This window comes from Gigantopelta aegis, chromosome 8 (genome assembly GCF_016097555.1).
Source record: "Gigantopelta aegis isolate Gae_Host chromosome 8, Gae_host_genome, whole genome shotgun sequence".
NCBI classification, from domain to species: Eukaryota; Metazoa; Mollusca; class Gastropoda; order Neomphalida; family Peltospiridae; genus Gigantopelta; species Gigantopelta aegis.
In genome coordinates, this window is record NC_054706.1 from 35,408,574 (window position 1) to 35,426,353 (window position 17,780).

Below are 17,780 nucleotides of genomic sequence, written 5' to 3' on the forward strand. Positions count from 1 at the left end.
AATTTTTTTATTAAAAACACTACGTGGATGTCAGTGCCCCAACCAACACTATCAATTGAACTAATTGTAGGCCTATGTTTAACAAGTTATTATTTTTTTTATATATATATATATATATATAATATGAGAGATCTAATTCAGTCAGTAGTGCACACCTGAGATGCTTGGGTCATAGTTCTAATTGAACCACTTCCTCAGTACCAGTGGTATTTTCCCATCCCAACTATCCTATTCATTGTGCATACTAATGAAATTCAAGACAAGTTTATTCCTACACGTTTTAGCTGCGCAATCATCAAACCATCTAACACTGAAAAGGAATCTCTAATTGTATGCATCAAATTATCTGAATAGTACATATTGTAATTAAAAAATCAAATTGTCTGCATCAGTGTATGTCATAATTATATTCCTATAGCACTACTCCTGAAACTTTTTAATATATTATAACTCCATTCCTGAAAGGGAAAAGAAGTCAGACTACACTAATGAACCAAACAACATAAAATTAGAAAAAAACATTGGTTTATTGATTCATTTTTATAACATGTGTCTACAATTACAGGTACCAATTACTTCATAAGTTAATAATGCTTGGTTTTCATTCGCCTTAGCATTTTGATGAGTACGATTTTTCACTCGCCTAAGCATTTTGAGGTGTGTAATTTTTCACTCGTCATGGTTTTTCAAAAGCCAAGGACCGAGACTTACTTGAAAGAAAATTTAATGTTAAAAACTATTTTTGTCTGCAAACCCTGCAATTTCCCACTGCAGTCGGCAATGCCATGGAGATTGCTGCAAAGTTTTTCATTGTCTGCAGCATTGTTTTTGCCGTGGACTTATTGGATTTTTTTTTTCAAGCTATATTTTTTCCTTATTAAAAATAAAATACACTTTGTGAACTGAAAACAGATTAAAAGTAAATATCGGGCATGATTGTATATACATGTAAATTACCAACTTTAATCGAGTATCAACTAGGTCATTGAACTCTGTGGACTGTTCATAGCAGATGCATTGCAGGGACCACTGGATTGCAGGAGGGTGACAGCTTATACATCGTTGAACCATGGCTGTGGTGCATTACGGGCAAATGTTTAACATACAAGTCACATGAAGTATTAATAACTATTATGGTCAGCCTGATGATGAGATATTTGTAGAAATATATATATATATGGAGAGAGATCGTTCTGATAGTTTAATAAAAATTTCTCCGTCATTTATAGTGGCAAAATATGCTACCCATTTCTGGTGCTAAGTAGCCTAATCCAAAAAAACCCGAAAACTTTACCGATTTACTTGGGCTTGGGCATTTGGTCTTGGTGACAGATTTCGTAACAGAAATTATGCCGTTATTAAAGAAATTATTTTAATTCTATATCGCATTAAATATATTCTAACACTTTGATGTAATATAATTTAAATATAAAGATTGAACTGGCACGTCACTGTTGACTGACTACACTGTATAAGATAAATAATCGTCCCCTTGCAACCCCATTGTTCTTGAATGTGCATGTGTCATTCGCTTGTGAACTATTATGTCACTTTAATCAACAAATCATACCCCTGCCTGCTTTAATGGTACTGCTCCAGTCTGTCCAGCAAGCTACCTCCAGCAGTGGGTCAGCAGTGTTAATCAATTAGCTGACTGACATTACCACAGTATTGTTTTTATTGCACAGTACTTATTTAAAGTATTTTCTTATATCTACTGATTCCACACAAGCAACAGTGAGAGCTTAATTGTAATCTGGTAAATGGAATTAATAAATTTAAAGATACTGTGCTTTTTGAGGTCCATGTTTTTGTTGAGATTAACTATAAACAAACGGAAAATAGAATCATAAGACTGAAGGAACAGCTAACACTTGGCCAGAAAACACCCATTCAGTTTTTGGATGCCAATGGACATTTTTAAAATTAGGATAAAAATGCATCAAATGAATGTGTTAAAATATATAAATAAATCTAATTTTATATAATTATGTTTCTTGTTCTGTATTTAGTTGTATCAGACTATTCCATTATTTACTACATGTATTATTTAAGGTTAAAGGCAGGTCATTAGTAATGCGCTGTTTTAAGGTATGTGCTTTATGGGATGTCTGACTTTTGGGAGGACACTTCTTACAGCATATTGGCAAACAACATAAATAACAAACTAATCATTCAAATTTATTTACATTCCAGAGTTGCAAATATGTTAATGGAAAAATTGCTGTGGAAAATGCTGTTGACACTATTTTTCCACGGCAAATTGTACTGCTATTTAGTTACTGAAGTCACATGATTGTCACAGCATCTGCTAACAAAATTCTCTTTACAGTAGTGCTGCAACAATAAACCAGTATACCGCGATAATTGATCAGCTCGATACGAACCGCGGTACAGTTTTGCGTATCGCGATTTTATACACTATTTTTTTTCCTTGTTTCTTATTTGACTTGAAATAGACAAACAAACAAACAAAAACCACATCATTTTATTAATTGGTGATAACAGGAAATGTAACAATCACGTCAAGCGTAGTCGGCTTACTTGTTGGCATACGAAGTGATAGGTCGGTTATACTTGGTTCTAACTTCTAAACAAAACATGTTAAAAGTCCAATGAAAATAACCAGTTATCAATAATTACAAATAAATGTTTTGTTACTTACACATTATCATTCATTGTTCATTTACGTTGGAATACAGCTACGGCTATCATCTTCAAAGAAATAAACCAACAAATGAGAATAACACTTGGCTAAAAACCTCGGCTCTGGTTCGGTTGATCTACCGAAACATTGCGACTCAATATGTACATTTCCATGTCAAGCAAGCAGCAATGGAAAAGTCTGATAGTAAGGATTTCCGAATGTGACAATTTATAAATAGTTTGACACCATCACACTGGTGTTCTAGTAGACTAGTATTGTGTTAAAAAAAAAAAATGGCCTAAAACATTTAGCCTGACAGTTGAAACTAATAAAGATCATTAAAAAGTTATGCCTTCTGTTTTCATTAAGAAAATACCCAACCCATAAATATTGCAATACATATTGCAATGCAGTTTCTGATATATCGCAATACGGTTTTGACCATATCGTTGCACCCCTACTTTACAGATACTTGCCAAAAATATGTGATCCTTATAATATATGTTTTAATGTAAATATCTTTCTGCATGTCTGTTTATGTATTTATTAAAACTCAGAATTCAGCATATATTTTTTAACGGAACAATTTTACCATTATAACCATTTATTTGCTCAACTACAACATGATTGCAAGACATCAAAATTGTTCTATTCGTTTACATAAAATCCTGTCTGCTGACATTGGTTCTTGAGGGCTCCCATTATGTAATTTGCCTTAAAATATTTAAAATTATGTTTATAAATTATTATAAGTATATGTTTTGTTGAACAACATACTTGTTTTGATAAAACACTGAAACAGGTTACATAATTAACAATATTTACTGCTGATGCATGTTACAGTTTTTGACACACGTGCGGTGAATTTTGCTACATAGAGGACAGTTTAGTGCTTATTTGAAGCGTTGAAATACTACCATATACGCAAATATATTTACAAATAAAATATACAGCGAAAATCGCGAACACATTGATAGCACCGCGAATTTAATTACGCGTGAATTTAATAATGCGCAAACTTATTTCCGATTTGGTAAAATATTATTTCCCTTACAATATATAGTCTAATATCTACATGCCCAACCTATATCAGAATCAAACAGTCAGAGGTCCGCAAGGTCATGTGATTCTTTAAACCTGCAAGGTCACGTGATTCTTTAAATCTGCAAGGTTACGTGGATTTGATTGAAGTGACAAACAGTTGGGTGTAAGTCTGTTGTTACATAATCTCAATTTTGTTTGTTTTCTTTGGAACCTTGAATGGAAGTTTGTGGGTACCACCAATAATAATTAAAAGTTATTTCTTATGATATTTGCGTTTTTCAATTTTCTGTATCACATGTTCGTGTTCCATCGATAACATGTCATATCAGACGTACATACAACATTGATGTCTTGCTGATAGCATGGTGAACATGCCCAAGTGTGTGTGTGAAATCGTCATTGAAAAGAGTTTGGCAAATGAAATATGGGTAATTTTGATTTTGTTATCGTGAAAATAATTCATCGCAAAAATGTAAAATGAAAGCCCGACCGCGAATTATTTTAGCCGCGAAAATATTTGCGTATATGGTAATTAAAAGGTGGCTATTTAAATAACATCTGTCTGTTTTATAAATATTGATATGCTTTAGAACCCAATGGTTATGCTCACCTAAACTTGTTCACCCATGATAAATGTAGCAGGGCATAAAATATGAATTTTTCAGACAACCGATATGTCATTCGTGTGGTTTTAGTGTTTAAACAAAAAAAATTCTTCGGTAGATCAGATACATGAAAATGTTAATGGGCTATAGTATTTTTAGTAATCAAATGAGAATCTAATATGAACAATTTTCTAAGCTTTTCTCCATCAAATTTTCTATCCTAAATAAAAAAAAAAATGTATTTAAAAAATTGTATTCTAGGACCAACTTGAAAGCTGCCATTTACATTTCAGCACATTAGTAGTAGTGATTAGCCTATTGGTTCTCTTACAGGGGAGTACATGCTGCAGCTCAGCGTTTCATCATTCTAATTTCCAGGGGCGAGACGTAGCCCAGTGGTAAAGCGCTCACATGATGCGCGGTCAGTTTGGGATCGATCCCCGTTAGTGGGCCCATTGGGCTATTTCTCACTCCAACCAGTGCACCACGACTGGTACATCAAAGGCCGTGGTATGTGGTATCCTGTCTATGGGATGGTGCATATAAAAGATACCTTGCTGCTAATCGATAAGAAAAGCCCATGAAGTAGCAACAGCAGGTTTCCTCCCTCAATTTCTGTGTGGTCCTTAACCATATGTCCGACGCACTATAACCATAAATAAAATGTGTTAAGTGTGTTGTCAAATAAACTATACTACTCAAAAGAATTTAAGGGTCAAAAATTTATAACCAAATAAGTTTCAGAGTGTATTAGATTGATGATGTAAACTACACCAAAAATTTAATTTATTGTTCCATATTTATAAAAACCCACAAATAAACGTCACTGTATACAAGAAAGTCACATGACATGCTGTCAAAGTTGAAGGTTGTCAAACATGGATTTTACACATTAGAACATTCGTTTAATAGTGTGTGAATCCACCCCTGGCACGAATACACTCGACACATCGTTGCCTCATGCTGTTGATCAGACGTCTGAAGAACTCTTGGGGAATGGCCTGCCACTCTGCCATAAGAAGTTGACCCAGATCATGAAGGTTGGCCGGAGGGGCATGGTTATCCCGAACTCTCCTGCCTAATTCGTCCCAGGCGTGCTCTATTGGGGCCAAGTCAGGCGAATATGCTGGCCAATCCATCCTGGCGATACCTTGTTGTCTGAGAAAGTCCGTTACCACCCTGGCGTGGTGGGGTCTGGCATTGTCATCCTGCAGAACTGCCCCGCCGCCAATCTGCTGAAGGCCTGGGAGAACCAACGGCCGGATAATCTCATTCAGATAGCGGATTCCATTCAGATTGCCATCCACCACATAGAGGGGGGTCCTGTGGTGGATAGAGATGCCGCCCCACACCATGACGCTGCCACCACCGAACCGGTGACGTTGTCTAACGTTAACGTCAGCGAAGCGCTCCCCAGGACGTCTGTAGACATGAACCCGACCGTCGTTGAACTGGAGACTAAACCTGGACTCAACAGTGAACATCACTCGACCCCACTGAACACGTTGCCACCGCAGATGAAGCGTGCACCAGTGACGTCTGGCCGTTCTGTGACGTGGTAGGAGTGGTGGTCGAACAGCCTGGCGACGACAGCGTAGATTATTGGCTCTCAGACGGTTACATATGGTTTGATCAGACACTCGAGTTCCAGTCGCAGTCCGCAGATTGTCATGTAATCGGCGTGCAGTGGTTGTGTGTTGACGTAGAGCCATATTGGTGATGTAGCGGTCCTCTCTATTTGTAGTGCTTCGGGGTCTTCCCGAACGTGGACAATTTCGAACAGAATTCGTTGCTTGGTACCGTCGGCCAACGACACTCTGACTGACACCAAGTCTCAGAGCAACATTTCTTTGCGTATTGCCATCCTGAAGCCAAGCAATAGCCCTTCCTCGATCTTCGATAGTCAGTTGAAGTCGTACCATTGTCGAATTTGGAGTGTGCACCGTACACAAACGCAAGCTCCAATTATACGGAAATTCAGCATTGGGAACATGGAATACACGTGCAAAGCGTGCAAATGAAGCGCTTTGTGAAAAAGCAAGTTATGGGAACTTAGCAGACCTTTCGCTTTCGCCCTAATTTACGTGAAAATGTAAGCATGTTTTCGCCATTAGAACTAGTCGACAGTGTCAATGACAGTGGATTTTAATTCATTTATGGGTTGCTTAGACCCACTTTCGTCAAAATGGAACAATACCATGCATGACATATGGTCTAGCTAATATAATTGACATTCGGAAAATAATGTCGAAAATATCGTCTGACCCTTAAATTCTTTTGAGTAGTATATTTAAAAAGAAAACTTCCCAAAAATATGGGTGTTTTTGCCATTTTTATTTGACATAGTAAAGTAATACTATAGGACAAGGAAGAATACATATACAAAATGGAAAAGAATGGGAAGGGCACGGTGGCAAACCAGGTAAGGCACCACAACATTTTTCGTGCCGTCTATACCGTAAGATTTTGGGGCATAACGGCAAGTATGGAGGGCAGCTATAGCAATTGCTGTCGGTGCCGTGATAAAATTTGAACTCTACTTTTCACTTGTTTATTATCCTCTATGTGACACCATATTATAACCATAGATAAAATTTTATTAAAACATGTTGAGTGTGTCATTAAATAAAACATTTCTTTCTTTCTAAAGTTTGTTTTCTTTTTCTAGTGGATATTTCCGTCTGTTTAGCCACTTTAGTTTCAAATACTGATTATATTTGTTTGTAGCGGACACCCTGTCAGAAGATGAAGATGATATTGCACCAAGCTGCAGCGTGGATGGTGTCAGTATTTCCGCTCATCCCAACTTTCCCAACTCCTCAGACTTTGTTCCAACTCCAGGTGGCCATTTCTCAGCCCTCACACCATCAATGTGGCCACAGGATCTTATCCAGAAGCTGAGCACTTTGGTATGTTTTTGTTTTTTTGTTTTATACAATTTGCAAACTCACAATATAATGAGATAGATGCAAAAACAACATGTATTTAATTGTAATGGAACCTGTTTAACCCAGATCCTGACAAAACCGGATTCCTGTTGAAACCAGCAACTTGTTTTTTCTGTACATGTATTAAAACCCTCAATAAATCATAACCTGTTCATTCTGGAAACCAGATGGAACGTTTTGAATGAAAATGATTCTTGATCAATTAACCTACAAAAACTGGACTGCTAAAAATGAAGTTGAACACCTAACAATGTTGACCGGTTATTATACCAGTGAGAAGAGTAGACATTTTGACGGTCTGGGCACAACAAAGTAATTAAGAATATTTATATACATGTGGTAATCCTTGATTATTATCATTTGTATTTTCAGTGGTGTTTACTACCTATCAGTTACTTTTATGATCAATAACTTTAACTGAGTCGCCATACCCATTGATTAAAACAGTTTATTGAGTTTAAAGGCAAATGGATTTTTCAACTTACTTATTATGAGTCTCCCTAATATAAGATAATTGTATATAAATCGGTCCTTGCCGTGAAAAAAGTTGAGGTGTGTGATTAATTGCTCCCGAACTTAGATTATGGAGAGCCATTAAAGCAATTTACTGTATTGATGCCATATAAATTCACATGCTACGTGGGCTAAAGTTACTCTACCTGAACTAGTCTTGTTGAGTGGTGGGGAGCGAGAGTGATGCACTGATTGACAATTCAAATGGACAAAGCAATCAAAACAATACATTAATTTACATTGTAGACCCTAATTCCACTCTTTAGTACCTGGCACTGGAGAATAACTTTTTCTACAAGATATAGCTGATATATTTGAAACACTCAGTTTATTTGCAAAACTTGATGTTATTTAATCATTCACTTTCTGACACTGATGGGGCAAATTTAGACCAAACATACATTATTTTATACTTGCCTACTTCTTACCTTTTTCCTGTATTTTGCTTTTTGTTTTCAGCCTGAAGGAGATCTTTCAGGGCAGCTAGATTATCACTATGATGAATTTGGATTTAAAGTAGAGGAAGAAGGTATGTATTAGTAGTATGGTTTAAATTGAATTTTTAGGTCAGGTCAGGTCATAGAGTTTTACGTGCACATTCAGAACAAGCTGTTGTAACGCACGCCTGACATGTGCACAAGGGCCGGCCTTGGTCGGCTCCTCTGTCCATGACAGGAAAGGTGGTGGGGGGAAAGGAGGGATCGCCTGCACTGGCAGTTGCAAGGGAGCACCAGCAGCCCGACCAAGTCGGAAGCAGGTGGGTGGGGGGGGAGGGGGTGGGGAGGGGGTGGGGGGTGCTATGGAATTTTGAATGGAGCAATTATATGCCAAAGAGAAAAGGTGTGCAATTTTGAACGGTCGGTCAAAAAGTAATTGGTAGTTCGTTAATTAGACTTCTAAGATGCTGTGGTGTCTCCCTAGGTTGCCCATAGGGCCCTTTAGAAAGGGCCTGACCTCTTCTGGTCGTGGCATGACAACCCAGAGGAGACTCGTGCAATTATATGTATATGTAAGGATGTTAAATATTTAAACAGGTGTGTTAGACTCAAAATTGAGGGGAGTGATTACCTGCTCCCCATATGTATATTATGTGGAAACATTTAAATTACTCTCCTTGAACTAGTCTCAGGAGAGAATTGGGGAGTCTGGTATGAAGTTGGGAGTAATGACTCATGATTAAATGTTGCAAGTTTGTTTTCATAGGTTATGTGTAATAAGGGAGTGGAGATGATTCAGCTTTAAGAATTGTACTGAAACAACATTGCATAGTTTATAAATTGCATCCACAGAATTGACATATTGTAAGCATGTAATGTGAACAGTGTAGTGTTTACAGTTTTATTTCTTCATTAATGGCTTGATACTTTGTCAACAGATGGTCCTGAGGAGAACTCGAGTAAACTTCTGAGTATGCCATTCATTGAAGAGCCGCAGCACCGACTCAAGTGGACAGCGTACCTGGAGTTCACTCACAACAATGAAGTGGGGGACCTCACCTGGGATAAGGTAACACTTGTATTTCAGTCGGGCATTTCAGTGTGTCGGCTACAAATCCACAGCTAAAAGATTTTTTTTCTTTTCTTTTCTATAAAATGTTTTTTCTGTTTGTTTCCATAAATTGTTCATCCAAATTGTTGATTTTGTAAAGAATATTTTATCTACAGTCTTTGCTTTGCCTTTAAGAATGAAAAATGGTGAGCTATAGCCTACTTTTCAGATGGCGACAGCCTTAACTTTTATTTAAAGTTTTGCATTTAGATCAGTTTCTCTCGAACTATAAGTCCTAGGTCAATAAAATTTGGTTTATAGTTGCATCTACATGTATGAATGTTCATCACAGACATTTAATTCTACGGAATTCTTGTTATTTATTTTAAAAGCATACTCTGGCATTAATCCCAGGACAATGTTAATAATTGTGAACGTTCCTTTAATGCAATAAACAAGTCATCAAATGTGGATCTTACCTTTGACATTGGTGAAGTCACTAATTGTCTTGACTACACTACTGGAAAGTTCTTTAGTATGATGCAAATGGTAGTCTACTAATTACTAACAGCTGGGCTGCAAAAAGAAAAGGTCGCAAGAGATGAAAAACCTTGATAGCAAGGTAACTATTTTAAACTGATGAATATTTTTAATATGTCTTGATATACTTTACCTGTGATGTATGTTTTTTTGCACAGCTCTTTACTTGGTGTTTTAATTTAACGTTTTAGCTTTTATATTTTGATGTTCATCTTCAATTCATTGCATTCATTTATCATTGTGTGATACCCAATAGCTAATGTGCTGGGGTGTCGTTAAACTTTCTTTCATTCATTCATTCATTCATTCATTCATTCATGTTCTTGATAAACTACAAAATATGCTTAACCAACCTATCATTTGTATAAATTCACCATCACAATCGGTCATCATCATCATCATAATTTATCAGTATTAGAAGAAAGAAAAGTTGCTTTCTTTCATTTATAGGTTTTTATTTAATCGATGGTTGAAAATGGGGCAAGAGAATTTTTAGAGCCATTTGCTCCATAGTAAGTTAATTTAAAAATACAGTCAAACCTGTTCTAACGGCTACCTGTAATCAGCGGGCCCCTGCCTTAAGTGGCCACTTTTTTCCCTCCCAAACAATTTATAATGTAAATGCACCTATAATAAGTGGTCACCTGTCTTAACGCGGCCAGCCGCCACCTAAATCGGATCCCAAATCGCTAAAATACCTGTATTAAGTGGCCACATTAAATATGTACTATTATACAAAAGGCATATTTTAACAACAGCGATAAGGTGTGGCAAATAATCGATCTTCACACCTTCAGGAATACTAGTACCCATTCAGTCCCGACATCTTTACTGTGTATCAATTAAGAAAGTATGACTCTGCAATGCATCTAATTGCCTCTGAGCAGGCTGCGCTTGACATTTGTAGTTTCTCTTACTATGACAATACACTGCATGAAGTAGGAATTAAATAGAAAACGAAAACACACTTGTTGAGAACGGTTAATTTAATACATTCCATTTGCATTTTTTGGGAAGGAGACGACATGTTATAAGTTGATTTATAGTCAACTGTGAAGCACACATCCATTGATCAGCAGTACAGACAGTAAAATAAGAAACAACAACAAATGTTTTAAAGATGTCACCTGTCTTAAGCAGCCACTTTTATCTACTCTCTTGTGTGACCGCTTAAGATAGGTTTGACTGTATACATTTAGAACCCTTGAAATATTATAATGGTGGTAAGTATGGTATTTTGTCATGATATTAGATAACTGTGTTACCACCTGTATGTATATCATTTCTAGGTTGATGCTCGTATTGCTCGGTCGGAGAAGCTGCGAGCAATGATTCAGCAGGGGATTCCCCACTCACTGAGACCACAGATCTGGATGAGATTGTCTGGGGCTCTAGACAAGAAGCTCAAGTCAGATCTCTCCTACAAAGATGTGGTCAAAGCAAGCTCCAACGATCATCTTATGTCTTCAAAACAGATCGAAAAGGTACACACACTGTTCACTTCCATTGTTAAAGGGACATTCCTGAGTTTACTGCAATTTTTAAGATGTGATCGACTAACGGGGACTTTTTAACGATTGTAATTACTTATCAAATATATTTTTCTGCATACAATATTAGTGGGTATATATTAAATGTGTTTCTGATAGTTCTAATATTTGTACTAGTTTAATTTTCATTTTATTTCCTAAAATAATTTTTTTTGTACGTACAGAATTATTTGAAGACAAAATCCAGTTTGGGCTTCTTACAAATGTTAAGATGACCAGAAACACATTGAATATACAGACACTGATGTTCTAAACAAGAAAATATATTTATCATGTAAGTTTAATCGTAGAAATATTACAATGCAGCAAACTCAGGAATGTCCCTTTAATGATGATATTGGTTATTTTCTTGCTATATGTTTTAGAAGAAAATGTTTCCCCTTATTTGTGGTATTTTTCGTTTTGACCATCCTACTTGAGAAAGAAACCTTTTGACCCATTCTTTGTTTAGATTCAGTGTTCCGCCATTGCACTGAAGTGTTCTTGGATTTTGGGGGGATAATGATTACTTTGGTTGCAACAGGAAAATACTGTAATTATGTGATGTGCTATAAATATAATATGGTTATAAAAGAAGGTTAACTAAATTTGTTGTAGGACTAATACTCCTTATCTCCTTTTTTTAAATTTTATTTTATTTATAAGTTCTCATTGGACCTGTTTCTTAAAAGATTTTCATGGTGAGTCTTTTACCATTTTCATTGACTTTGAAGTGGTATAAAATATATAAAACAGAATGCTGAATTAATTTTAATTCTTTGTATTGTTTGTTGCTTCTTTTCATGTGTGGAGTGATAATTGAAGAAAAACAAATTGTGCATAGATTCTTATTTGCCAACATTTTCTCTTTTAGGATCTGTTGAGGACGATGCCTAGCAACGCATGTTACTGTAACATCAACAGTACAGGAATTCCACGTCTGCGCCGGATTCTACGCAGTCTTGCCTGGCTTTATCCAGACATTGGCTACTGTCAGGGAACTGGAGTTGTAAGTTTCCTAATGTTCTCAATCTGTTGTTTGAAATGTGTAAATACTTTATTTCAGGTTCTATACACTATTTTCTCGTCTTTTTTTTCTTCATTGTTTTTACAGTGGTGTTATCAGTAATATGTATGTGTTGATGAAGTTTACTGTCTTCCAGAGGTTGTTAATTATTGTTATGCTATCTTCTTGCTAACTCTTTGCTTGCTGCCCAGACTTAAGTTTCTTGCTAATAGCATAAATGTAAGAAGACATTGCAGGGATTCATTAATTTTATTACTGGACATTTTACAAATTGAAATGCATGACATTTAACTGTTAGTAAATAATAAATCACATTGTATGACTGAAATATATAAGATTTTCATATTTAAAATACATGTCAAATTATAATTGTAATTTCTCACAAAATATTTAATATAATATTAGATAATTTTCTAATCAGATATCAGTCTTCATCAATAATACGTAGCCCAGTGGTAAAGCATTCGCTTGATGCATGGTTGGTTTATGATCGATCCCCGTCGGTGGACCCATTGGGCTATTTCCCGTTCCAGCCAGTGCTCCACAACAGGTGAAATAAAGGCTGTGGTATGTACTATCCTGTCTGTGGGATGGTGCATATAAAAGATCCCTTGCTGCTGATCAAAAAGATTAGCCCATGAAGTGGCGACAGTGGGTTTTCTCTCAATATCTTTGTGGTTGTTAACCATATGTCTGACACCATATAACTGTAAATAAAATGTGTTGTGTCATTAAATAAAACATTTCCTTCCTTCCTCAACCCTATTGCATTGGCCATGGGCTATTTACATCAAAACTTTCAAATGATTTGTATTGAAATTGTCTAAATTCCATGATGTAGAGCCCTGTCAAGATTATTGAAACAATTGGCAAATCTCTCCCCCCCCCCCCCCCCCCCCCCCCCCAAATTATGGATGTCAAAAATCAAAATATTAGTAAAAATATCAAATTCAATCATGTGGTCAAAATTGTTTGATATGATAGTGGGCAGACACTGATCTAAAGTTAGATTGAAATAAGGGCTTCCACCAGGCATTAATTTGCGTAGGCAAAATGTTGGGATTTCCTACCCATTTACATGCAAATATTTAAAAGGTATATTGATGGTTAAACTTCACCACCTAGTTTACACTCTTGGCAATCCTTCATCTTGATTGTTGGAAAATGAAACATTTGCAGAAATACACATGTATGTAAATATATAAAGCATTTTTAAAATATGAGTTTGATCTTAAGATATTTGTGATGCAAGAAAAATTATTAGTTCCCTACTGTCTGCCTGTCTGTCTATATGTCTCTTTGTCCAATTTTCCAGACTTTTTTTTGCAATGCCTCAAAATATTGAGCTGAAATTTTATTCAAGGGCCATAACCCTGTCACAAATGGAATATGGGAGATTTGTGTGTGGGGCCCAGTAGAGGACATGTAATGCTTTAGCAGTACGCACGCACACACACACACACACACACACACACACACACACACACAGAGAGAGACACAGACATTGACACAGACATAGACACACACATACCAAAAAAATCAAAACCTTCCTACTTTCTATTCATTAAATTGTACAATTTATTTTATTTTACATTAGATTGCTGCGTCTCTGTTACTGTTTTTGGAAGAAGAAGATACCTATTGGATGATGTGTGCCATTATAGAGGACCTTCTTCCAGCATCATATTACTCCAATACTCTGATTGGAATACAGGTGAGAAGTCCAGTGGTCCGGAACCCAGATCATGAATAATTAAGAAATCTTACTAAGCAGTTTTTGTTGTAAGATTGTCTTAATAGTACGCCATTCCAATGTGATGAGTTTTTAAAAAACGTGTTGTGGATATGAATTTGAATTTTCAATTGTTTTTATCTTCCTGCTGTAGTATTTGCCATTTTGGTTGAAATAATAAAAATACTAACACAAAACGTCTAATAAAAAATATTTAATTTTTTGTTTTCCCATTCTAGGCTGATCAACGAGTATTGCGACAGTTGGTTATTAGCTACTTGCCAGATGTGGACTTGGTTCTCAAGGAACATGACATAGGTAAGATCTTATTGGCAAGAAATTTGTGTCATCCTTCAACATTTTCTTTCGGGTACAGTTTTATAGTATAAATATTAACTCTTGAACAGATCTGAATATTATTTTTATATCACACTACAACTACATATATATATATATATATATATATATATATATATATATATATATATATATATAATTAGTAATAGTAATAAAATAAATGCAAATGATATTTAGTTTTTTGCATGTTTATGAATCTAGTAACCTATTTAATGCATTTCAAACATTTATATTGACATTTCATGAGAAAATACATTACAGGGCTCGAACTTAACAATGTCACTGACTGCAGTTGCTGTCATTGAGACATAAATTGCCATAGGTCGCGGGGTATCACTGATGGAACTTTTGTGCTGCTGGATTAAAACATTTCTGCCATTGGTAAAGCTTGTCAATGACAGCCAAATGTACACTATCTGCTCGTTCAATGACACATTCTGTTCTGTCATTTGTTATCAGCTGAATTGAATTTAGTACCTGACAGACTTTCCAAAACACAGGTAACAAGCTGTCCAGTTCAAATGTTACATGGTCCAAATCATATGCATGGTTAATCATCTGGCATTGAAGCTATTGGCATTACTGACTTCATAGGCCTAATTTATGAGGCTGGTTTTTCAAAAACACAAATGTATTTAGCTAGACTGGTATATGGCAGAAACAGTTTTAAAGCAATTATACATTTGAAATATGACTACATACAGGAAAATAACCTTTCAGTCCTGTCTATTTGCTTCAAATGTATATTACTGTAGGCAGGCTCCAAATTGCCATTGGTGGGCCATTTTACCTATGACATTTGTTTTTTTAATTGCTGTGGGTAACAAATTCTTAAGTTAGTTCAAGCCTTGCTTCACAAAATATATCTGCACTACCATCTATGGCTTTGAAAGGAAAATATTCCACCTCCACTCCTCCCATTGATTGTTCTTGGTCAGGAAGTAAAGACAGCTTGTACATGTTTAATGTCGATTCCACTAGGGGCCTAATTACCATAATCTGCATGTTTTCTGCGCTAGCCACTAACAAGCATGTGCTCTGCATGATGGGTAATTTCAGAGCTATCGCTAATCAGTCTCCACTGGTTCCTGACCCTGTTTGCCAGTGTCGTCCACATGAAGGTCTTATTGCGCCTTTGGGATCTTTTCTTCTGCGATGGCTCTGTGATCCTCTTCCAGATTACCCTAGGCATGCTTAAACTTAAGGTAAGTACGCTCAGTATGGTAATGCTTACTCTAAAAATACGTACTTAGCTTTATGACATTGGTGGCTGGGTGTTCTAAATTTTAGTTATGTCTAAAATATTAAAAATTCAATATACTTTGAATTTTTTTTAGATATACGGATGGGGAAACACCCCCCACATAAATAGTAATAGCCAGGGAACAGTTGAAAATTGACCAGTAACTACTGTTTAATGTTGTAAAATAGTGTAGCGATCTCTGAAACTTGCGTAGCAAATCGCGACGCGATACTAAACAAAATGTTTCCTAATAACAAATATTGTCTGCAGCCAGAACCCTCATGTATGGTGCCAGGAAGTTAACTATTACTTACATTCAGTGCCATAGTACTGACATTTAGTACCATAGTATATCTCTGTAGAACTAATTACTCTATTCAGTGAATTATATTATATTATGTGTTCCCTTATTTCTTTCCATCAGTATATATTAATTTAGACTGGAGGAATTTAATTGCCATTACAAACTATCTCAACATATTAATGGTTAGAAATCAGCCGTATGTTTTTTCAGTTGTAAAATGAAATTAAGAAGACCATTAGGAAATTATATTTTTGAATAATGTTGGCATCTATTTTGTTTGACTGCAAATATTTCCCATTTATGCTTGTTAATGGGGCTAAATAGTTCAACGGTCAAGATCAGAAGATAGAAAAGTAGTTGGCTGCGTTTACAATCGCTTTAAAATTATGTATATATGGTTATTTATATTCAGTTGGCTTGGATATTACTAATATGGCTGATGTTTATCATTGGATATGTGAAAGCTGTATGAGTAATTAACAGCATCTGTCCCATTTCATGTTATTATTGGTAGATATAACAACTGTCTTTTTCTGTCTATGGTATTGGGTTTATTATAGAATTCTTTGGGATATTTGGTCTTTGGTTTATTCTTCAAAATCTTGCAAAATTACAAATCAGTAGATTACTAATTGAGTAATTTTTTAGCATCAGACATCATGGTCTTTTTAAAGAAGAAGTTTGTTTTGTTTACCGATACTACTAGTATAATTGATTAATTAATCGTCGGTTATTGGATGTCAAACATTTGGTAATTCTGACTCATAGTCATCAAAGGAAACCCAATACATTTTTCCTAATGCAGCAAGAGATCTTTAATATGCACTTTCCCACAGACAGGAAAGCCCATACCACAGGCTTTGACCAGTTGTAGTGCACTGGTTGGAACAAGAAAAACCCAATCAGTTGAATGGATCCACCGAAGTGGTTCAATCCTGCAATGCAAACACCTCAAGTGAGCACTCAACTAACTGAGCTAAATCCCCCCCTGATCTTTTTGAAGATCACTTGTTCAAATTAATAACATGATTCTGGTGTTAGTTGAAATTCAGATCAATGTATTCAGATAAAAGATATATTAGTCTGCATTGTGTTATTAACCACTAATTTTACACACATGTCATCAACCTGCATGCATTGATGTACATAACTCTTTATGCAGTTGTGTGACAACTGTAGGTTTGTTTTAATCAGATGCTTTGCTATGAGTTATGTCACCAATAACAATGCCAGTACTAGCAGTAGTGTGTAACTAAACAATCAGTACTGTCTGATTACTGATATAATTCTCTTCGTGTGGTGTTGTTTTGTAGGAGAGTGAACTTAAAAAACTGGACAATTCAGCTCAGATCTTCAATGCTTTGTCTGATGTGCCTGGTGATGTCCAAGATGTTGATGATTTGATAGAGGTAAGTTACATCATGTTGATGATTTCATTGAGGTAAAGTTTAGAATATTGATTATTATATAAAGGTAAGTTTCAGCAGTTGTTGATGTTTTGATTGAGGTGAATTTCAGCATATTGATGATTTTATAGAGGTAAATTTCAGAATGTTGATCAATTTTATTGATGTAAGTTTCAAAATGTTGATCATTTGATAGATGTAAGTTTCTGAATGTTGATCGATTTGATAAAGGTAAGTTTCAGAATGTTGATTTGATGGATGTAAGTTTCTGAATGTTGATCGATTTGATAAATGTAAGTTTCTGAATGTTGATTTGATAAAGGTAAATTTCAGAATGTTGATTTGATAGAGGTAAGTTTTAGAATGTTGATGATTTTGATGTAGGTAAACTTCATGA

General features: G+C 35.6%; 1 protein-coding gene across 2 annotated transcripts in view; it reads left to right on the plus strand.

Annotated features, from left to right (window-relative positions):
• The window catches only part of LOC121378986 (small G protein signaling modulator 3-like), a 47,423-nt gene that overhangs the window by 2,781 nt on the left and 26,862 nt on the right, over positions 1-17,780 (plus strand). For both annotated transcript variants that reach the window (XM_041507415.1, XM_041507414.1), the window contains exons 2-10: positions 7,024-7,205; positions 8,217-8,286; positions 9,133-9,263; positions 11,075-11,269; positions 12,189-12,323; positions 13,939-14,055; positions 14,313-14,391; positions 15,490-15,635; positions 17,291-17,386. In XM_041507415.1, coding sequence (XP_041363349.1) covers positions 7,024-7,205; positions 8,217-8,286; positions 9,133-9,263; positions 11,075-11,269; positions 12,189-12,323; positions 13,939-14,055; positions 14,313-14,391; positions 15,490-15,635; positions 17,291-17,386 — 1,151 coding nt within the window. The remainder of the gene's footprint in view (positions 1-7,023; positions 7,206-8,216; positions 8,287-9,132; positions 9,264-11,074; positions 11,270-12,188; positions 12,324-13,938; positions 14,056-14,312; positions 14,392-15,489; positions 15,636-17,290; positions 17,387-17,780) is intronic.